General features: G+C 44.3%; 1 protein-coding gene across 1 annotated transcript; it reads left to right on the forward strand.

Moving 5' to 3' along the window:
* The first annotated feature begins 319 nt into the window (after window positions 1-319).
* On the forward strand, window positions 320-21119 carry dnase2 (deoxyribonuclease II, lysosomal). Its single transcript, XM_052042115.1, has 7 exons — window positions 320-498; window positions 5104-5216; window positions 9160-9319; window positions 11380-11455; window positions 13529-13690; window positions 15741-15938; window positions 19006-21119. Exons 2-7 carry the CDS (start codon window positions 5104-5106, stop codon window positions 19365-19367), a joined length of 1071 nt encoding a protein of 356 aa, XP_051898075.1. The 5' UTR covers window positions 320-498; the 3' UTR covers window positions 19368-21119.
* Window positions 21120-23082: the final 1963 nt, after the last annotated feature.

Here is a 23082-nt window from a genome sequence, read left to right on the forward strand (position 1 = left end):
CTCACTGACCAGATAATCTTGTTTTACAGCTTGTCCCCATAGTCAACCCAGTTTCACCCTGTGAGCAATACACACCCCTCCCCCACCCTCCCTGCAGCTTAACGAGCCTCTTTTGCCTACTTCTCAGTTGTGAGGAAGGGTCTTCAACCTAAAACGTTAGCTCCTCTCGCAGTTGTGTCCTGACCTGCTGAGTATTCCCAGCATTCTCTGCCTTTTATGTCAACTCAGTATCTTTCACCACGGTCTCCTGACTTGCTGACTAACCTAGCATTTTCTCATTCCATTTCAAGCCCTGCCCTCAGTGGTTAGCAAGTGACACAGAGCATTACTGACATCTAGTAGTGTTCAGAAGCGGGAAGTGAAACCTCTATTAGCCCTGGCCTGTTGTGTTCACACAGCAAACCTTTCCACTTCAGAGTTGTTTCTTTCCAATCAGTTTCGTTTGTCTAGTCACACACTTCCTTTGAAGAGCGACTGTGTGCGGATCGGAAGGGAAAGGTAAGCTTTAGTTTTGAAGTTTGTTAAGAGTGCAGAGAGGATAAATGTTGCTTCTGTGGATCTGTAGGGTTATTTATCAGAGCCAAGAGAATGAGTTAAATAGAAAGGATCAGTTTAATGTGCAGAGTGTACTTGATGAAGTGTTATTGACTTGGTCAATGCTGATTTTACTCTCACCCCCTTCCCCGCGCCCAAGTTTTGAAATGGACTCTGCCGGACAAATATAAATCATGGCCTCTGGCTTGTGACTCACTGGACTGAGTGACAAGGGTGTGAGGGGAAGGCTGAGAGAGCTGCTGAGGACAACAGTTTAAGGTTCTTCTGCCACTGGAGAGGGAGGGGCGGGGTCAGGGGAGAAAGCCCCTAAATATTGCAAATATTTAGGCACGTGTGGCATCGGTGCTGTGTTTTTTATATAAAGAGGTAACACTAATGAATGATGTGTACAAGAATGTAAAGGCTTGCACTGTTTTATATTTGTATATAGTTTGTTTCTTATTATGAATAAAGTTTATTTTGATAAAACAAAAGAGAGAGCTGCTGAGGCGACAGATAGGTTTCCTCATCCAGAAAGGTGGTGGGGGGGGGGGGAGTGGTAGAGGTGGGTGCTGACACTGAAACCAATGTGAAACTGAGCTGAAAAGGGATGAGGAAGAGTGAGGGTGAATCCCATCAACCTGTTAACATTGTATTCTTCACATAGTTCCATTTCTATTTCGGTGTTTCAGTTTCCTTTCACTTTAGTCTCCAGCTGAACAGTCATGATATAAGACACCACAACGACAACACAGTAATGCAGCCAACTGGTAGAACTGAGACACAAGAGATTCTACAGATGCTGGAATCTGGAGCGACACACACAAAATGCTGGAGGAACTCGGCGGGTCTGGTAGCATCTATCAGTCAGACCCTTCATCAGGACTGGAAAGGAAGAGGGCAGAAGCCTGCCTGATGAAGGGTGTCGACCTGAAACATCAACTGTTTACTTCCCTCCGTAGATGCTGCCTGTCCAACTAGTACAGCTGCTGCCTCACAGCCCCGGAAACCAGGGTTCAATCCTGACCTCAGGGATCTGTCTGTGTGGAGTTTGCACCTTCTCCCTGTGGCCAAGTGGGTTTCCTTCCGGGTGCTCCAGTTTCCTCCCACATCCCAAAGTCGTGCAGGTTGGAAGTTTAATTGGTTGCTGTAAATTACCCCCAGTGTAGGTGGGTGGTAGAGTCCGGGAAGAGCTGATGGAAATGGGATCAGAGTAGGATTAGAGGAATTCGGTGCTTAATGGTCAGCACACTCTCAATGGGCTGAAGGGCCTGTTTTCATGCTGCATCATTCTCTGACTCTATGCCTCCATGACTATCTGGACACTCTCCAGAGACTACTTTCTTGTGAGTATTCCCTCCTCAACTATTCAGCCTTGTCTTCTCACTCTCTTTCACAATTAAGATCTTTCACCTGCCGTGCTCAGCTCCCACACACCCTCAGCACAGAACTCTAGGCCAATGCTCTGGTGTCGCACACAGAGAGTGTAGCATTGTTGGAGGAGTTGTCTGTCAGATGAGATAGAGCCATAGAATTGTACAGCGTAGAAACAGCCCTTTCAAGGTTAAACCAAGGTCCCATCTGCTCTCTCAAGTGAATGCAAAAAACTATTTTAAAGGACAAGGGAATTTTCCCCAGTGTCCTGAGACCAATATTTATCCATTGAGCAGCATTGAAAAATAGACTATTATCGCATTGCTAATTGCGGGACCTTGCCGTGCACATACTGCTTGCCATGTTTCCTACTTAAAAGACACTTGGACAGGTACATGGATAGGAAAGGTTTAGAAAGATCTGGGCCAAACGCGGGCAAGTGGGACTAGCTTAGATGGGCATCTTGGTCGGCATGGATGATTTGGGCCGAAGGGCCTGTTTCTGTGTTGTATTGCTCTATGACTATAAATGCTTCAAAAAGTGGCTGTGAAGCGTTTGGAATGATCTGAATACAAGCTGAACAATGCAAGAGAAAAGTAAGTCTTTCTTGTTGTTTGCTTCAGACTTGGTTCCCATTTGATCCTACCTGCCTGTCTTATAGGTTGTTGGTTTCTTTGTTTGAAGGACATTTGTGGACATTCCAACAACACTGCAGACAAACCTCATGACTGCAGCTCTAAATGATCATTTCTTTAAATTAAAACTGGCCGACAAAAAGAGCTCAAATTCCTTGGAACAGCAGTCTCAACCTCTGGAGTACTGGTTCAGGAGCCAACTCTTCTCTTCTTCCTGAGCCGTCCCTCAGGATCAAGAGCAACAAACAACCTGCTGGAGGAACTGAGCAGGTCGAGCAGCATCTGTGGGGATGGTGGGGGAAAGGAATAGTCGAAACCCTGCATCAGCAGAGAGGAACTCAGTGGGTCTTCCAGCATCTGCAGTCTCTTGTGTGTCCTCGGGATCAAACATGACATGCTTCCACTCCCAGCTTTTTGGGTTCTGAGGTGACTGATGAGACCAATGTGGGACCCACAGACTCTTCCACCGATGGGGCAGGGAGGTGACTGACAGGGTAGTGGGTGGGTAGTTTGCATGGCGACACGCTCCCTCTACCATTTGCACAGGGTTTCTGTGTGCTTCCAGTGCATGGTTCTCAATAACACCCCAAGTGCTCCACCTTCAAGGAGGCTTTGAGCCGATCCTTACGTCCTGCCCTCTGTCTGTGGCAGACCTCAGAACAGAGCATTCTTTGGGATTTTCTGGAGACAGCTGTGCCGATGTTATGGCCTGTCCAACTTAAGCAACATAAACACAGCACTACCACACGCATTTTCATGATTTATATCTAGTTTTGGGAATGCTGGTCATGAAAATTCTGGATTGTCACAAAAATCCATCCGGAAAAGGAAGGAGGAGTCTGCTGTCCTTCCCCAGTCTGGCCTTTATGGAACTCCAGACCTGCAATCTGAATGCTCTTGACTGCCCTCTGAAGTGGCCCCATAAAGCCCCTTCATTCTAGGTTAAAACAGCAACAGGTAATAAGTGCTGGACCTACAGCCACTCCCACATCCTATCAATGATTAAATACAAAAGGGGGCCCAGCTAAGACACAGGAGACCACAGGGTACAAGGTTTGGTTTTAAAAGTTGTGGTTCTGGGATGCAGAAAAGACTTGCATTTATATAGCAACTTTAAGGACTTGCCAAAGTGCTTTGCAACCCGTGAAGTACCATTGAAGTGAGGTCACTGTGGTAATGTGGCAGGAAACGTGATCGTGACAATCACTGGTCTGGATTTTGTTGCTGAACACCAGCATGACTGAAGTTTGTGCACACGTGCCAACATTTATGTTTCGAACTTACTCAGCAATGATTTTAGCCAGGAATCTCACTGGGGCTCCTTTTCCAATGCTTCCAAGGCTCTGTTCCCACAACCTTTAAAACCCAATGGTCCCTGTTCCCACACCCCAGTGCACCCAAAGTCAAAGTTGAGTTTATTTCATATGCACAAGTCCATGTGTGCACAGGTGTAATGAAAAACTTACTTGCAGCAGCATCACAGGCACAAAGCATCAGACACACATTCACAAGAAAAATACAAATTAAACATAAATTATACAAAATTCTACAAGAAAGAACACAATTAGAACAAAAAAAATTATAAAAAAAACAAGGTCCATTGTAATGCAAAGTGGTCAAAGTGGTCATAGTGTTCCTATACTGAGGTAGTGATTAGGGTTGTGCAGGTTGGTTCAAGAACCAAACGGTTGAAGGGAAGTAGCTGTTCCTGAATCTGGTGGACTTCAGACTTCTATACCCCTTGCCCAGTGGTAGCTGCAAGAAGATGGCATGGCCCAGATGGTGGGCATCTTTGATGATGGATGTTGCCTTCTTGAGGCAGCACCTCATGTAGATTCTACCGATGGTGGGGAGGGATGTGCCCATGATGTATTGGACTGAGTCCACTACTCTCTGCAACTTCTTACGTTCCTGCACGTTCGAATTGCCGTACCAGACCACAATGCAACCAGTCAGGATACCTTCAACAGTTCATCTGAAGAAGTTTGTGACAGTGTTAGGTGACAAGCTGAACCTCTTTAACCTTCTAAGAAAATAAAGACACTGGCGCACCTTCCTTGTGATTGCATCTATGTGCTGGGCCCAGGACAGATCATCTGATATGTTAATGCCCAGGAATTCAACCCTTTAACTCACTCGGACCCCACTTCCACTGTTCCTTTAAACTCACCTATATATTGGAAAATTTATGATGCTGCTATGTATCACATGAGAAAAAGTGAATTAAATGTGTTTTGGGGTGTTAGTAGTAGTAATATCCAAAAAAATCAACAATATCTGCTAGTCCAGTATCACCAAAGTCCCAGGAGTGTCAGATTATCGGAATTTTACTCTATTGAAGCAAAGCAACAAAAATTCTTGCTCAAAAATGTATGTTTTAACATGTATCCTAGAGGAGGAGAGAGAGAGATTATGAATTCAGAATTGGAGGAGATCAGAGCTGGAGGAAACTACAGAGAAAATGTGGGGAGACACAGTGAATGGATTGGAAAACAAGGATAAGAATGGAATTTCTGGCTGCAGCAAAATGCTTTAAATGTCGATTTTCACTGTTTTTCAGATGGCCATGTCCAGCCATTGGCACAGGTTGGCTTCTCTGATCGCTGCCTGTTTGGTGTCATCGGTGACCTCTGACATTTCCTGCCATGATGACAATGGGCAGCCAGTTGATTGGTAAGTTGGGTCATTCACCTTCCAAACCAGGAGGTTGTTCAACTTAAAGACAGGGCTGTCTTTATTAAAAGTGATATAGGAACAGTGAAGGTGGTTATCAAGAATTACGGCAGGATCTTGATCAGCTGGGTAAGTGGGCTGAGGAATGACCAATGGATTTTAATGGATGTAAGTGTGAGGTGTTGCATTTTGGAAAGACAAATCAGGGCAGGACTTTCAGAGTGAATAGTAGGGCCCCAGGAGGTGTTGTAGAACAGAGGGACCTAGGAGTACAAGTCCCTGAAAGTGGTGTCACAGGTAGACAGTGTGGTGAAGAAGGCTTTTGGCATGTTGGCCTTCATCAGTCAGGGCTTTGAGTGTAGAAGTTGGGATGTTATGTTGCAGTTGTACAGGACATTGGTGAGGCTGCATTTGGAATATTGTATTCAGTTTTGGTCACTGTAGGAAAGATGCCATTAAGCTGGAAAGAGTGCGGAGGAGATTTACGAGGATGTTGCCAGGACAAGTTACAGCGAGAGGTTGAGCATGCTGGGACTTTATTCATTGGAGTGTAGGCGAATGAGGGGTGATCTCATAGAGGTCTATAAAATCATGAGGGGCATAGATAGGGTGAATGCACACAGTCTTTTTCCCAGGGTTGGGAAATCAAGAACTAGAAAGCATAGGTTTAAGGTGAGAGGGGAAAGATTTAATAGGAACCTAAGGGGCAACTTTTTCACCCAGAGGGTGGTCCATATATGGAGCGAGCTGCCAAAGGAAGTGGTTTGAGACGGGTACATTAACAACATTTAAAAGCCACTTGGATAGGTACACGGGTAGGATACGGGGATGTGGGCCAAACACGGGCAAATGGGACCAGCTTAGATGGGAATCTCAGTTGGCATGGACCAGTTGGGCCAAAGGGCCAGTTTCCGTGCTGTATGACTCTATAACAAAGAAGTCATTCAGTCCTGAGAGCTGTCCTGTCCTTCCTCTAGATCATGATTGGCTCCAGTCTAGATGCTCACTCTGGACCCTGAATCCCCTGGCTAACAGGTGGGTGAATGGAACCGTGGACATGTGCAGTTGCTGTAGAGCCATAAAGTGATACAACATGGAAACGGACCCTTCGGTCCATCCGGTCCATGCTGACCATCAAGTACCCATTATTACACAAATCCTATATTAACCCACTTTATTCTCAACACATTCCCATCAATTTCCTCCCAGAATCTGTTATTCATTGACACATTAGGGGCAACTGAATCCAGGTGAGGCAGCAGCTTGACTAATTACAGCACTCTACTGTCCCTCTGTCCCTGGGAATATACATGTTCTCCCCAGGTTACTGCAGGGTTCTGCTTCTCTGAACCTCTCTCCCCTCTCATCTTAAACACCTGTCCTCTAATTTAAGACTCCCCCACTCTGGACCCATTCACCTTATCTGTGCCTCTCATGATTTTATAAACCTCTGTAAGTCATCCTTCGGCCTCCATGCTCCGGGGAAAGAAGTCTCAGCCTAATCAGTCTCTTCTTTTTGCTTAAGCGCACCAGCCCCAGTAACATCCTTGTGAATCTCTTCTGTGATTACTGTAAAATTCCAATAATCCGCTGTCCTCTTGTTCGGATATCTCAATGGTTTGGCATCTGGGCTCACCTGGTTCCATTTCCCATGCTACCTTTAAGCGCACCAGGGCCCAGTTTCCTGAGTTTCTTTTAAATTCACTGGGGCCCTTTAAACTACTTCACTGGAAAATTTAATGTACCACTGTGAATTAAGAGTGCTTTGGAGTATTATTAGGTGTAGGGCAGGCACGGTAGTGTAGTGGTTAGTGTAACACTATTACAGCGCCAGCGACCCAGGTTCAATTCTGGCTGCTATCTGTAAGGAGTTTGTATATCCTCCCCGTGCCTGCATGGCTTTCCTCCGGGTGCTCCGGTTTCCTCCCACATTCCAGAGACGTTCAGGTTAGAAAGTAGTGGGCATGCTATGTTGGTGGCGGAAGCGTGGCAACACTTGTGGGCTGCCAACAGAACACTCTACGCAAAAGATGCATTTCACTGTGTGTTTCAATGTACATGTGACTACTAAAGATATCTTATCTTAATATCCAGTTGTCTGGAAAATCTGTGAGTCCAGCCCCACCAAAGTAATAGAGTCATAGAGTAATACAGCGTGTAAGCAGGCTCCTTGGCCCAATTTGTCCATGACAACCACAGTGCCCACCAAGCTAGTCCCATTTTGCCCATATCCCTCTAAACCCCTCCTATCCATGCAATTATCCAAATGTCTTTCGAATGTTGTTATTGTACCTGCCTCAACTTGTTCCTTATACACACCACCCTCTGCATGAAGAAGTTGCCCCTCAGGTCCCTTTTATACCTTAAATCTATGCCCTCTAGTTTATAGTTCCCCTTCCCTGGGAAAAAGGCTTTGTGTCTTCACCCTATCTATGCCGTCATGATTTTATACACCTCTATAGGGTCACCCCTCAATCTTCTACGCTCCAAGGAATAAAGTCCTAGCCTGTCCTATGACTCAGGGCCTCAAGTTCTGGCAGCATCTTTGTAAGTCCCAAGAGTGCCCGATTTTTGGAGTTCTCCTGGAGCCCAAGTGAACACCGGGGTGGAACGAGGTAAACGATAGACTGAGGCCTTTTATCATTTGGCTCAATCCTACAGCTCCTGCATTGTTCCACCATCCGCACCCCTCCCTCACACCACCTTCACCCCCTCCTCCTCCCCACATTAATACAGTTTGTGAGATAACAGTGAGATTCTACCTTAGAACAATTGCACAGGCATCATAAAAGAACACAACTGGTTTTTGAGCAAGCTTAAATCCACAAACAGTCATAATGAAAGTAAGTCAAAAACAAAAAGGAGATATGAATCCTATCTTCCTGTTTTCTTCCTTGGTGCTTGCTAGATGTCTGATACTCGTGATCCGTGAAGACTTCATGAGCTACCTAATTCTCAAAGTGGCTTGGGCATTTGATCCATCTCACTATTACGTACAGCCCCATGGCCATTTAACCCCTAATCCACCAGAAGAATCTTATTTTATTGATCAGGACACAAATCCTTTCTAGTGGTCAAAGAACAGTATGAGCTGTTTTTGCATTAGTATACTTTCATATTTTTATTCAACATAGGAGGCCATTCAGCCCAATGAGTCTATGCCAGCTCACAAAACACTCCCATTCTCCCACTAATTTTCCCTGTGACCTTTCCTCCTCACATTCTCATCAATTGTGGGAGAGGAACGGTAGTGTAGCAGTTAGCATTACGGTATTACAGCGCCAGCGACACGGGTTCAATTCCGGCTACTGTCTGTAAGGAGTTTGTATGTTCTCCCCGTGTCTGCGTGGGTTTCCTCCGGGTGCTCCGGTTTCCTCCCACATTTCAAAGACGTACGGGTTAGGAAGTTGTGGGCGTGCTATGTTGGCGCCGGAAGCGTGGCGACACTTGCGGGCTGCCCCCAGAACACTACACAAAAGATACATTTCACTGTGTGTTTCAATGTACATGTGACTAATAAAGATATATTATCTTAATTCTATTACCCACCTGCTCCCCTCAGACTCTACCACTCACCTACACACTAGGGGCAATTAACCCAGCAACCTGCACGTCTTTGAGATGTGGGAGGAAACCGGAGCACCCAGGGGAAACCCACACAGTCACAGGGAGAACGTGCAAATTCCACACAGACAACACCCGAGATCAAGGTCAAACCCAAGTCACCAGAGATGTGAGACAAGCTATGTCACTGTGAACTCAGAACAGCAGCTTACACTGACATAATAAAACAATGTCAAGGGAGGTTTCAGACACATTGACATTTATTTAAGAGGACAGAACCTATCAATATCGGGTTATAATGGAACATTCCTTTTTCACATTAATGACCTTTACTGTTCATTTCTTGGCTTGTCTTCCCCCTCCCCATCTCTAACTTCAGGTTTATCCTTTACAAGTTGCCTAAAGATGTTGATGGCTCTGGCTTACAGTACATGTACATGGACCACGGGACTCCTGGTTGGAGAACAGGGAAATACCCAATAAATGACACTCGTGGAGCTGTGGGATCAACTTTGCAGCAACTCTATGCAAGACCTCGGGTAACTGAAGTGGTTGTCTCTGTGGTTGAACTGAACGGAGGGGGGTGGTGATTTATAGAATGGATGAAAAGGGAATAATCTCACACTGGTCACCACCGTAACAAGACCCTGGAGGAAGTTGACCAACAGGGTGGATATTGTGTCCTCCTCACAGCATTCAGAGAAAAAAATGCAAGAACTTGCATTCCTATAAGGACTTTAATGATCCCACAGTATTTTACTGCCAATGAGCTACTTCTCAAAAAATTATCACTTCTGATGAAGGAAAGATAAAAGCCAATTTACACACAGCAAACTCTCACAAGTGGCAGTGGGATAATCAAATATCTAATCTGGATTAGTGGTGACGGTTGACGTAAAGCTCCCCTGCCCTTCCTTAAAATAATTCCATGGGATCGTGCTCTATGTCCACTTGGGAGTGCAGAGTACTTAATTAACAGATGTATAATTATATTCTGAAATGCTTCAATGACTATTTTAAAGCGTATTTCATTATCCCAGACACATCGAGTGAATGGCTAGCCCAGAAATTATCTAAGTTCCTTCCATATTTCTTTTAACCAACTATCCCCTCTCCCCTTATCATCACAGCCAAATTCCTTGTTCATACCTCTCTTAAAAAGAAAATTTGCAGGGCCATTGGAAAATGCAGGGGAATTAGATTCTAATTAGAGAAATCTTTCAAAGAGCAAAATGGACAAAATTAGCTCCATCTGTGCTGTACCATTCCCATATTAAATGGGAAAAAAAATCACCCATATTAAGTGGATATTGTGGTTGGTCTCTATCTACCTGTCAGATACATTAATCATTTTAAACACTTCAATTATATCATATAAACTCATCCAGTTAATGAGAACTCTGTGAATTAACTTTGACAGTCGTCTGATTGGACAGATGAACGCTGTCTATCTTGGTAAGTGATGAGAGCCAATCACACAAGATCTGGACCTTTCATCCATAGACATGAGTTTCAATCCCACCATAACAGTTGGGGAGTCTAAATTCAAGTAATTAAATACGGAACAAAAAAAAACTGGTCACATTATTAAAAGACCAGGAAACAATCAGATTTTCATTACTATATAAAAAAATGTGACTTACTAATGTCCTTCAGGGACAGACTAATGTTCTAGTTCAAGTTCAAGCTCAAATTTAAGTTTCTTGTCATAGGCAAACATCCCCAGGGTATAACTGCCAAGAAAATTAGCTTTTTTGCAGCAGCAGCACAGTGCATTACAGACATGCCAAACTTGAATTAACATCAACTTAAATTACCATAAATTATACATAATTTACAGGACAAAATAAACAAAATACACATAATGACAATCGTGAAAGTTGAGATAGAGAGGAGAGAAATACAGTCCGAGGAAGTGTTAGGGTTTTTCAGGTCGTTTCAGGAACCTGAGGGCAGTGGGGAAGAAGCTGTTGGTGAGCCCTGAGGTGTAGGTCTTTAGCCTCCTGTACCTCCTGCCTGATGGCAGCAAACTCCAGATCCATGGTCCATATGTAGATCCTGGTCTATATGTAACTCCAGATCCACAGAAGCAAGTTGACCTTTCACTATATTCTGTAAAGGCCCAGCCAGCTGTTCAGCTCAGGAGTAGATAGGGATGTGTAATAAATGCCTTCGATACTCACCTCCCATTTACCTCCCAAGGAAACACTGTTCTTGATTGCAACTGCAGAGAGCAGGGATTACACTTGGCCTTGGGCAAAATACACTTGAATTGGGTTGATGAAAGGAGGCAAACGCTGACTTTCTAGGGGGGACGAATGACAGATGGTTGGAGTTAAAGACAGCCAAAAAAAAAACAGGGGCTGGAAATGTAAAAAAAACAGAACATACTGGAAATACTCGTGAGTCAGACTGCATCTATGGAGATGGATGAGAGATCATTGATCTAAAATTAACCCTGCTTCACTGTCGACAGATGCTGCCTGACCTGCTGAGTGTTTCCGGCATTCAGTCTGTGTTTTAGTCTGGAGCTAAGAGTGGAATTAAGAGCAGCTGCTGGAGGCATTCCCATTTTAATTCCTCTGTCTTGCTTTTGCAGAGTGATGAGGTGGCCTATGTGCTCTACAATGACCAGAGCAGTGTCGACTCTAGTTCTTACGGAGGCCACACAAAAGGTGATGAGCAAAGACCGGTATGAGGTTCCCTCACTTGTTCCAAACCTACATCTCTTCCCAAGCAAGGTTCCAGCAATCTTGTTTAAAGTGGGCTGGGTAACTATTGTTTCACTGGGCATAATTGGAATCGACTGAGGTCATGAAAAATGCTACATCAATACAAACACCTTTGTGTGACTTCATTTTGTGGTACGGCATTTAACCAGCCAATTATGGCAGGTCTGGTCTGGGGTAAAATTGGTAAATTGATAAATTGGTTTATTATTGTCATATGTACCAAGGTCTGGTGCTTTGTCTTGCATGTCATCCATACAGATCATTTCAGCACAGCAGTACATTGAGGTAGTACAAGGGAACACCAGTAACAGAATGCAGAATAAAATGTTAGTTACAGAGAAAGTGCAGTGTAGGCAGACAGTAAGGTGCAAGGCCATAACGAGGTAGATTGTGAGGTCAAGAGTGGTCCATGACATCCTATGTGTTCCTGAACTGAACCTCTGAAACCGATGCCCTCTCCATCTCTAAAGACATGTGGAGCCACAAGAGACTGCAGATGCTGGAATCTGGAGCAACAAACCATCTGCCGGAGGAACTCAGCGGGTCGAGCAGCATCTGTGGGAGGAAAGGAATTGTTGACCTTTCGGGTTGAAAACCTGCATCATCGACAGTTCCTTTCCCTGTAAAGACATCTGATTGCACCTCTGTAACATTGCTTCCATCAGCTTAACGTCTGCTGAAATGCATGTTCATGCTTTTAGAACCTCTAAAGCTGACCATTCCAATGCACACCTAGCCTTACCTTCAACCCATCTGAAGTTCTACTGCCTACCTCCTCATTCACACAGAATCATGAGCTAAGTAACCCACGTTGTACCCGGTCTGATCTGGACTCAGGTTTAAAGCGCTCATTTTTGTGTTCAGACCCCTGTACCACCACAACCTTTGCTGTCTCTACCTCAGGTGATGAGCAAAGAACTCTGCATTCTTCCAGTCCTTGTCTATTAGAGCCCTCATTTCTTTTCTTCTTCAGGTCTCTAGGCATTTAATTCTCTTCTTCTTTCAGATGTTCCTTTAAACCTGCCCCTTATTCAACAATAACAAATTTATTTAGTGCCATGTGCCATGTTTAAAATGTTCAAAGGTGTTTCACAAGAGAATTATCGACAAAAATAGTCTCCTAACCCCAAAAGGAGATTCAAACAAATCATCATAAGCTTTCTTAGAAGAGTTATTGGAATCAATCTGCCAATGATAGCTACACCTACAACTGCTTTGTTTCTAAGCTTTAGAATTCACTCCCTAAACCTCCTTATCTATTTGACCTCCTTAAAGGACAAATAGATAAAGAGGTTTAGGGAGGGAATTTGAAAGCCTAGAAACAAGCCAGTTGAAGGTGTGGCTACTATTGGCAGTTTGATTAAATTTGGGGATAAGCAAGAGACCAGAATTGTGTATCTTAGCTAACTGTCCCAATGTTTCTTTGTGTGTCCCGCAACAATTTCATATTTCCTTCTGACAAAGGGCCAATGAATCCATGTTAACTCTCAAAGTATTCCCATCAGTCCCATCCCTACACTTATGTCTACTCATCTCACATTCCCATCAACTGCCCATCCATCCACACACAAGGGGTAATTTACAGTAGCCAATGAACCCACCAACAGCACATCCTTGGGAAGTGGGGGGAAACCAGAGCATCCAGAAAAAACCCATGAGGTCACAAAGAGAACATGCAAACTCCACACAGACAGACCGGAGATCAGGATTGACTTTGGGTTGCCCGAGCTGTGAGGCAGCAGCACTACCAGCTGCCCCACTGTGTTCACCCCTCCCGACAGTCCTGTGCCCTGTGTAGGGCATTTTGCAACATTAAAAGAGGTTTATAAATGCAAGATGTTGTTTTATTCCCGATAGGATCCTCATTATTCCTTTGAATCCAGAATTGTAATGTGTGACTGTTGCTTTCTGTAAGAGATTGAAAATCTCAATCTAGATATTTCTTTACAATGTTGGTTAGAAAATATTAACAAGGAAACGTTTATTGATCCTTGTCCATTTTCTTCCTAAACCCAGGAGTTGTACTTTTGGATCAGAAACAAGGCTTCTGGTTAGTTCACAGTACTCCACACTTTCCACAGAGAACTGGAGAAGGCTACATATGGCCACACAGCGGATTGCATAATGGTCAATCCTTCCTCTGCGTCACATACCCATATTCTCAATTCCAGGAAATTGGTAAGTTGCTTTATAACATAGAACATAGAACAGTACAGCACAATACAGGCCCTTCGGCCCACAATGTTGTGCCGACCTTTAAACCTCACCTAATACTATCTAACCCCTTCCTCCCACATATCCCTCTATTTTAAATTCCTCCATATGCTTATCTAGCAATCTCTTGAATTTGACCAATGTACCTGCCTCCACCACCCCCCCAGGCAGCGCATTCCATGCTCCAACCACTCTCTGGGTAAAAAACCTTCCTCTGATATCTCCCTTGAACTTCCCACCCATTACTTTAAAGCCATGCCCTCTTGTATTGACCATTGGTGCCTTGGGAAAGAGGCGCTGGCTGTCCACACTATCTATTCCTCTTAAAATTTTGTACACCTCTATCATGTCTCCTCTCATCCTCCTTCTCTCCAAAGAGTAAAGCCATAGCTCCTTTAGTCTCTCCTCATAATGCATACTCTCTAAACCAGGCACCTTTCTCAAAAGGTACTTCTTTTATGCTTGAGTCGGCAGTGGGGAGCACACATGCCTCTGAGCCTGAAGCTTGTGAGTCCAAATCCTGCTGCAGAGACTTGGGAATAAAAATCTAGTCTGACTTTGGTGCAGGACTGAAGGAGTGCTGCACTGTCGATGGGGCAGTATTAAGGCAGTGCTGCACTGTTGGAGGGACAGTCCCATGGTAGTTCTGTGCTTTGGATGGTGCGGTCCTGAGGGTGTGTCACACTGTTGACTGGACAACATTAAAGGATTGCTTCACTGTTGATTGGACAGTACTGAGGGAATGTTGCACTATTTGAAGGACAGTATTGAGGGAGGATGTCACTTTTGGAGGCTCTGTTGTAAGATGAAATGTAAAACTTGAATGGTCTTGTTGGTGGATATAAAAGTTCCTGTGGCACTATTTTGATGAAGAGCTAGGAAGATTGCCCCAGTATCACTCATCACACAACTAACGTGACCAAAACAAATTATCTTATTGGCTTGTTGCTGTTTGTGGGAGCTTGCTATTCACAAATTGGCTGCTGGGTTTCCTTCATCACAAATGTGACTATGTTTCAGAAACAATGCAAGGGGCGTAACGCACATTGGGGTGTCCTGAAAGTGGCATGTAATTAGGTTTGGAAACACAAGTCTTTCTTTAATAGAGTGCAGCAGCTCATTTGCTATGGGCACAGCCCAGAGTGGTCATTGGTTCAGTTGAGACTACCTTAGCTGGGTAGACCATTGGAATCAACTCCTGACTTCAGCCTTACTTCCCATCAACGTGCATTGGGTGAGCACAGGTTGCTCCAGTTGCTGGAATTGCCTGTGGGCACTCAATAAAGAGGTTGACTGGTGACTGGTGACCTCCTTGCCAAAGCTGTTAACCCATGTTAGAATGCAGAACAAACTGCCCTACGGTATGGTTGAGGTGAGAGGAAAGAGGGAGATTTATCGATGGTGGCACAGAGTACAGCTATTAGAGCCGCTGCCTCACAGTGCCAGAGACCCGGGTTCACTCCCGATCTCAGGTGCTGTCTGCGTGGAGTTTGCACATTCCCTCTGTGCCCGTGTGCTGCAGTTTCCTCCCACATTCCAAAGACGGGTGGGTTGGTAGGTTAATTGGCCGCTGTAAATTGCCCTGAAGTGGTAGAATCTCAGGGGGGAGTTGATGACAATGTGGGGGGAATAAAAAATAGGAATGATGTAGGATCAGTGTAAATGGATGGTTGATGGTCAGTATGGACACAATGGGCTGAAGGGCCTGTTTCCGTGCTGTATCTCTTTATGATTCTGCTGGAAAATGCACAAAGACAAATGGAATAGATTATACTGGAGATAAAGCAGGGTGCCAGAAGGCTTATGCAGAGTATAAACACTTAAATGGAACTATTGTTTTTTTCTCTATAAAGTGAAGTATTGTTTTTTTCTCTATAAATTGTATGGCAAGTACCTCACATCTGAAAAACAGTATGGTCCATTATTTTATGAACTGAGGGTTTTTTCAATTCATTGAAGGACTGAACTACGATGAAAAGTACGTAAATACTCCCCTAAACATTATTCCCTTTAGGCACTCAGTTGTTGTACAACCACCCTCATGTCTACGATCAGTCAATCCCGCCCTCCTTTGGTAAAGATCTACCGGACCTCCAGAGTGCAGCAAGTGGCAAACACAAGGAAACCCCTCCCTGGAAGCGAAAGGTCATCCTTTCATCGGCAGCAGGGAAACAATTCACCAGCTTTGCTAAATACAAGAACTTTGGAGCAGGTAGAGTACCCAGTCAATTGTCACTTGTGGCTCTCTTCCCATCCATGTCTTTGTCCAATAGCTTGATTAATGCTTGGTAAATCTCTAATGGACTAATGGATGGTGAGTTCAAATCTCACCACACCAGCTGGAAAATTTGACTTTTTTAAAATTATTTATTCATTTTTTTGGATCTAGGAGTCACTAGCAATCCCAGTATTTACAGGCCATTCCTAATTGCCCTTATGAAGATGACACTGAACTGTTTTCTTGAATTGTTTCAATTGTTCTGGTGAAGGTACAGAGCTGGTTAGGGAGGGAGCTCCAGGGTTTAGTTCCAGCGACAGGGAAGAAATGGTAATATAGATGGCGGGGAACCTGCTGAGAGTGGTGTTCCCATGTGCCTGAAGTTTTCTTAGAAGTAGGGGCCATGGATTTGGGAGCAGCCTAGGCAAGTGTCTGCAGTACATTTTGCGGATGATACACAGTGTAGTCGCTGTGTGCCAGTGATGGAGGGAATGAAAGTTTAGGGTGGGGTTTGGGGTAGTTTAGAGTGGGGTTTGGGGTCCTGGATAGAGTCAACCTTTTTGAATGTTGTTGGAACAGAACTCAGCCAGGCAAATGGAGAGTACTCCATCAAGCTCCTGACTTGTGCCCTGATAGAGGAATGGCTTGGGCTGTCAGGAGGTGAATGCCTGGCTACCCAGCCTCTGACCAGATCTTACAGCCACAGTATTTAACTGGCTAGTCCAGTTGATTTTCTTGTCAATTAATTAAATAAATCAGGAATAAAGATGTAGTATCAATAAAGATGATAGCAAAATTACCAGACCATTGTAAAAAGTGACCGAATTCACTAATGTCTCTTAGGGAAGGTAAATCTGGCATCTGTGACTATAGAACCACAACAATGTGATTGACTGCTCTCTGAAATAAATGCTGGTCTTGTCAATGATGCCCACGTTTCATGAATGAGTGTTTAAAAAAACTCTCACTGATGTGGTGAATATTTTGACATCAGCTATTTTACTTCTGCTTCCTCTCCCCTATCTCCCTTTGCATATTAGGGTCTTACATTTGGTATAAACCTATTATTAGGCAATGAAATTATATTCACGTATAATTATGGAATTTGCAGCATAGAAACAGCTATTCAACCTAACCATGCCAGTCTACATGAGCCTTGTCCCACGCTTTGAACCCAAATCAAAATAAATCCTTTTTCTTGTGTACTTCGATATCTTCACCTTAAATGCTTCCATGTTATTTTCCAGATTACATCAATTACATTTCAAAAGTTCATCATTGGCTGTAGAAGGATTTGGGACATATTGAAAGGAAGGTGAAAGGCTCTATAAAAATGCAGGTCTTTATTTTCCCCAACCTCTCCCTCTGACGTGAGTTCCCCACCCTGGGTAAGGATTGTTCCCCTGCATTCCCCATTGGAATTATTTATAGCCTCCATATAAATAGGGCTTCTAGTCTCACTACTTTTCTGAGAGATTGGGATGTCTTCATACAAGAAGGAGCACAGAATGTTAGGGTGTGATTAGGACGACAAGTGGGAGGTTGACCTTCATTGCAGGAAGGATGGAGTGCAAAAGTAGAGAAATTTCACTACCATTTTACAGGGAATTGTCAAGACCCTACCTAGAGTAATGTGTTCGGGTCAAAACCCAGCCCTGATGAAGGGTCGAGACCCGAAATTTTGACTGTTCGTTTCCCTCCATAGATGTTGCCTGACTCATTGAGTTCCTCCAGCTCTCTTGTGTGTTTCTCCAGATTTCCAGCATTTGCGGTCTCTTGTGTTTGGAGTGAAGTGTACAGATTTAAGGAAGGCCATACAGTAAAACTCCAATACTCTGACATCTGATCAATCAGAAATCCTTATGGTCCAACATTTGGCTCACTCATTGGTCTGAAATGTGAGCAGGGAGTGCAGAAGGCAAGCAGGGTGTGTGACCAGGGCCAGGGGTTTGGAGTAGGGCCAGGGCCAGGGTCTGGGCTATGGGTCAAGTGTGCAGCTGGAGTTGGGACTGAGGTCCTTAACACCTGTGGTGAGGAACGTGGGTGGGCTTGCGGCAGGAGCAAGGGTCCACTCCCTTTAGACTCGTTGGGTTCACTGGAAAATTTATACCCCTGTGTAAGATGCAAAAAAAAGGTGAAATTAAAGCATGTTTGGGTATTAATAGGAATAAGATCCAACAGTCCAAAAAATCTGCTACACCAACACCACCAAGTCCAAAGGGAGACAGATTATCTGAGTTTTACTTTACTTCTCTTGGAAGCGGTACCGAGAAGGAATTATTTATGGCTCCATGTAAGTAGAGCTTCTAGAGAAGGCTCTTAAGATTGATTCCTGGAATAAAGAAGAACTATTAAGCGGATCAGGCCTTTACCCAGAAGAATGAGGGATATCTCAGAATCAGAATCAGGTTTATTGTCACTGACATATGTTGTAAAATTTGTTGTTTTGCAGCAGCAGTACAGTGCAAGACATAAAAATTACTGTAAGTTACAAAAACAAATAAATAGTGCAAAAGAGGAATAACGAGGTAATATTCATGGACCGTACAGAAATCTGATAACAGAGGGATATCTTATTGTAGCATGGAAGATTCTAAGGGAATGACAGGGTACATGCTGTGAGAACATTTTCCCTGGCAGGTGATTCAGAAACAAAGATAAAAAGTTCCAGGAAAGACACACAAAGGAGCTGGAGGAACTCAGGCAGAGGAAATGGCAGACTGTCTATCTCCCTCCGTAGACGCTGCCTGACCCGCTGAGATTTTCCAGCTCCTTTGTGTGTTTCTCCAGTATCTGCAGTCTCTTGTGTCTCAGGAAAAAAGGCTTGCTTATTTCCGATGGAGAAGAATTTGTTTTCTTGTGTAAATTGTGCCCCCAAGAGCTATGGATGCTAAGTCATTCAAGGCCGAGATTAATAGAATTTTTGTACAATAGGGGAATCGAGGGTTACAGGGGCCATGCAGGAAAGCAGAGGATTGGATCAGCCATTATCTGATTGAACAGCAGAGCACGCTGCAGGGGCTGTGTGACTTAACCCTCCTCCCGTTCCTTATGTCTGCAGATTTGTATTCTGGCTGGGTGGCAGGCGACCTCCAGAGTGACCTGCTGGCCCAGACGTGGCTGAATTCTCGGCGCGCCCTCCCCTCCAACTGCACGGCGGACTATGCAGTGTACAACGTGGAGGGAATTAAATTCCCTACTGGCACCAGTTTCTCCACCCACGTGGATCACTCGAAGTGGTGCGTGACACGACCAGGAGGTGGTAGCAAGTGGACCTGCATCGGGGATATCAACCGAGACCAGGCACAAGAGAAAAGGGGAGGCGGAACTGTCTGCAACGATGACCCAGTTGTCTGGGACGCCTTCTCGAGCCTTGTTATGTCCTGTCAGTTCTGCGAGTGTACTTGCAGTGGGAAGGTCTGAGCTGGGGTTTGACTGGCAGTGTCTGGGTCAATGTACAGCCATCACCATCCCCTTTCTGCTTTTGTGTCTGTTTGCAACAAACTTGTGGGGACATTAGCACCCACAGAGACAACCCTGACCACTGGCAGCATGCTGGGATCCTGTCCTGCAAGCTTCAGATTGGATCCAATCTAGGCCAGGATTTGGCTTCTGATGGATGGCGGGAACGAGATTTTCCCTCAGATCTCAGAAGAGAGACTGAGGGCCTCAGGCAGATGTAAAGTACCCATTTTGAAGAATAGAGATGGAATTTGCCTCAATAGCTCACCCAATACTTTCTCTCCAATAACATCACTAAAATCAGACTGGGTGCTCATGATCACATTGCAGTGTTTGGGAACTTGCTGTGTGCTAATCGGTTGCTGTTTCCTACACTTCGAATACACTTTACAAATACCCCATTGGTTCAAATTTCCTAAATGTGAAAGGAAGAGGTGCAAGTCTTTCCTTTTCACTGCCTTTCAATTCCCATTGACTGTTCCTATCTCTCTGGTCCAAACAGAATTGGGCTTCAGTTGAAACATAAAGACCATGTTGAAAAGATCCCAGAGCCCCACATCACTGCTGTATGTTTGCTCATTGTGTTGTTTTTCTCCAGGGACCACACGGGTAGAGATTTTCCCAAACAAAACAACAGGAAGACCAAAGTCCTTGAACTTAGTCCATGTCTTAGAACTCTGACACCTCCCAAGGAACAGACTGAAATTGAACCAGTCTGTTTACAACATTAGGTGTCATATTGGGTTCTGAATTCAGCATCCAATCAAATATCTGCATTATATTTAAGATCTCCTATTTCACTTCCACAACATTGCCTCACTCTTTTTCTGCTCCAACTCACCTTTGCTGTACCTTCCTCACTGTTTTTGTTTCTACTAGACCTGACCATTCCAACATACTCCTGGCCTCTTGTCCTCATTCCACTCTCTGTAAAGCTGAGCTCAGCCAGAACTCTGGTGCCAATGTCCTACCTAGCACTGGGTCCTCTTCATCAATCTCCCCTGTGCTTGTTTACCTGCAGTGGCTCTCTGTTACGCATCATTCCAATTTTAAAATTTCTTCCTTTATGTCCATGGTTTCATCCTTCTTTCCTGAGACCTCTGAGTTCCTCAATTCTGTCCCTGTTCTCGTCTCTGAAGTTAACCAATCCACCATCAGTTGCCAAGTCCAGAAATCTAGAATTCCCCTCCCTAAACCCCTCTTAAGACACTCCTTAGAATCCACTGTCTTTATGAATCACTGTAAGATGTCTGTAAGTCACTTTTTGTTTGATCATGCTTCTGTGAAGGGTCATGGGAAGCTCTCCCCATGATAAAGGTGTTATATCAATGGAAGCTTTTGTTGCCTCACTTGGTTGTTATGCTGCCTACATCAGTAAAGCCATTAGAACAAATGCTAGTTTTAATAAGTTAACAAGGAAAAAACCAGTATTTTCCTGCAACAAAAATGTGGAGCAAGTCAACACCGACCGTACCTCCTCCCTTGTCCCCCTCCCTTACAACAAAAACTTACCCCTCTCTGCGTCGGTCAGTAGCTCCCAGTTAAGTTGTTCACTGTAGATGTTCTTCTGTTTCTTGTGGCGCTGGTGGTAGTTTTCACACCCTGTACTGCTGCCGTGGATTTCTGCCCTTGGTATTCCTGACTAAATATCCTTGTCTGAATTATCACTAAATTGTAACTATTTAACACAATAAATCCTGATTTTAACCCTGGACTTGCCCTGTTGCATTATTTTTGGTCTGGTTTTACTCTGATTAAATATCAATTATATTAGGGCTTCAATCCACGATGTGTATGGATGCCATTTCAAAAACAAAGTCTTAAGAGGGGGAGGGGGGTTACAGCACAGAACGAGCCCATTCAGCTTCTCCCAACTAGACAGGGAGGATCATAGAAATACAGCACACACACAGGCCCTTCAGCCCATCAAGTCTGCGCTGACCATCAAACACGCACTTCCACTAATGCTAAGGTACTCCCATTTTATTCTCCCCATATTCCCTCAACTATCTCCAGATTCTACCACTTATCTATACACTAAGGACAATTTATGGTCACTCTTTCAAACTCCTATTCAATTGGTGTACTAACTCTCTGTTCTATTGGTTTATAATGATTATTGTCACATGTGCAGAGATACAGTGAAAAGTATTGTTTTGCGCGCCATCCAGACAGATCATGCCGTACATGATTACATTGAGGTAGTAAGAAGAAAACAGGATGCAGAATATAGTGTGGCAGCTGCAGAGAAAGTGCAGTGCAGGTAGACAAATAAAGTGCAAGGGCCATGACGAGGTAGATTAGGAGATCAAGAGTACATCTTTTAGCATATAAGGCATCCGTTCAAGAGTCTGATAACAGCGGGTTAGAAGCTATCGGAGTCTGGTCACTCGTACTCTCAAGCTTTTGTATCTTCTGCCAGACGGGAGAGGGGAGAAGAGAGAATGACCGAGATGGGAGGGGTCCTTGATTATGTTGGCTGCTTTCCCGAGGCAGCGGATAGTGCAGACAGTCGATGGAGGGGAGGTTGGTTTGCGTGATGGACTGGGCTGCTTATCCCTGCATTCTTGTAAATTTTCCCTTTTGAGTATTTATTTTGAGTATTTATTTTATCGAGTTTTCAGTTGTCGGACCTGTGCATTTGCAACCAAACTTGGGTTTTTGGTCAGGTGATGGTAATTGGTGCATGTTTACCTCACGTGAGGGGGACTTGTGCACATGGCAATTAGAGCATTTAGCCTCAGAGGTCTCAGGCCAGCACCTTAGAAGGGCTTCCAGCCATGGTGCTGTCTTTTGGATACCTTGCCCCATGACTTGTTATTAAAGGAAAATCACCCACACTTGCACCTTGCTTATCAGGAACCAAAACACATAAGCTTATCTTCTGTGTACCTCTTTAGTCATTTTGTACTCCCAAGCTGGCTCAATGGTAAATTGGTTTATTACTGTCACATGTACCGAGGTACAGAGAAAAATCTATGTTTTGCATCCCATCCATACAGATCATTTCATTAAGATGGAACATTGAGGTAAAACAGCAACAGAATGTAGGATAGTGTTACAGTTATAGAGGTAAAGTGTACAGGTACGTTACAGTTACAGCTACAATGGTTGATAGCAAGGCCCTGAACAGCAGTAGGTTCAGTGAGATGCAATGCCTTGTATGTGGGGGTGGAGGGGCAGAACAAGCTTCATCCACAGAATGACTTCTGCTGCCTTAGCCAGTTGTCAAAGCTGCCAAAAACTATGAATAAGATATCTTTATTAGCCACATGTACATCGAAATACACTGTGAAATACATCTTTTGTGTAGAGTGTTCTGGGGGAAACCTGCAAGTGCCGCCACGCTTCCGGCGCCAACATAGCATGCCCACAACTTCCTAACCCATACGTACATCTTTGGAATGTGGGAGGAAACCGGAGCACCCGGAGGAAACCCACGCAGACACGGGGAGAACATACAAACTCTTTACAGACAGCAGCCGGAATTGAACCCAGGTCGCTGGTGCTGTAAAGCGTTACGCTAACCACTACACTACCGTGTTTACGTTATACATCACTTTTAAAATAGTGCTGTTACAAGTAAGTTTTTCGTTGCACCCGTGCACACATGTATGTGTGCATCTGACAATAAACTCAACTTTGACTTTGAAAATAGGAGGAGGGGTAGGTCCCC

This window comes from Pristis pectinata, chromosome 31 (assembly GCF_009764475.1).
Source record: "Pristis pectinata isolate sPriPec2 chromosome 31, sPriPec2.1.pri, whole genome shotgun sequence".
In the NCBI taxonomy this organism is placed as follows: Eukaryota; Metazoa; Chordata; class Chondrichthyes; order Rhinopristiformes; family Pristidae; genus Pristis; species Pristis pectinata.

Excerpts from the sequence above, each read along its gene's own strand:
- dnase2 (XM_052042115.1), top strand. The coding sequence starts at position 5,104 with ATGGCCATGTCCAGCCATTGGCACAGGTTGGCTTCTCTGATCGCTGCC. Across the intron at positions 9,320-11,379 it reads AACTCTATGCAAGACCTCGG|AGTGATGAGGTGGCCTATGT; the intron begins GTAACTGAAGTG and ends TTGCTTTTGCAG. Across the intron at positions 11,456-13,528 it reads TTACGGAGGCCACACAAAAG|GAGTTGTACTTTTGGATCAG; the intron begins GTGATGAGCAAA and ends TCCTAAACCCAG.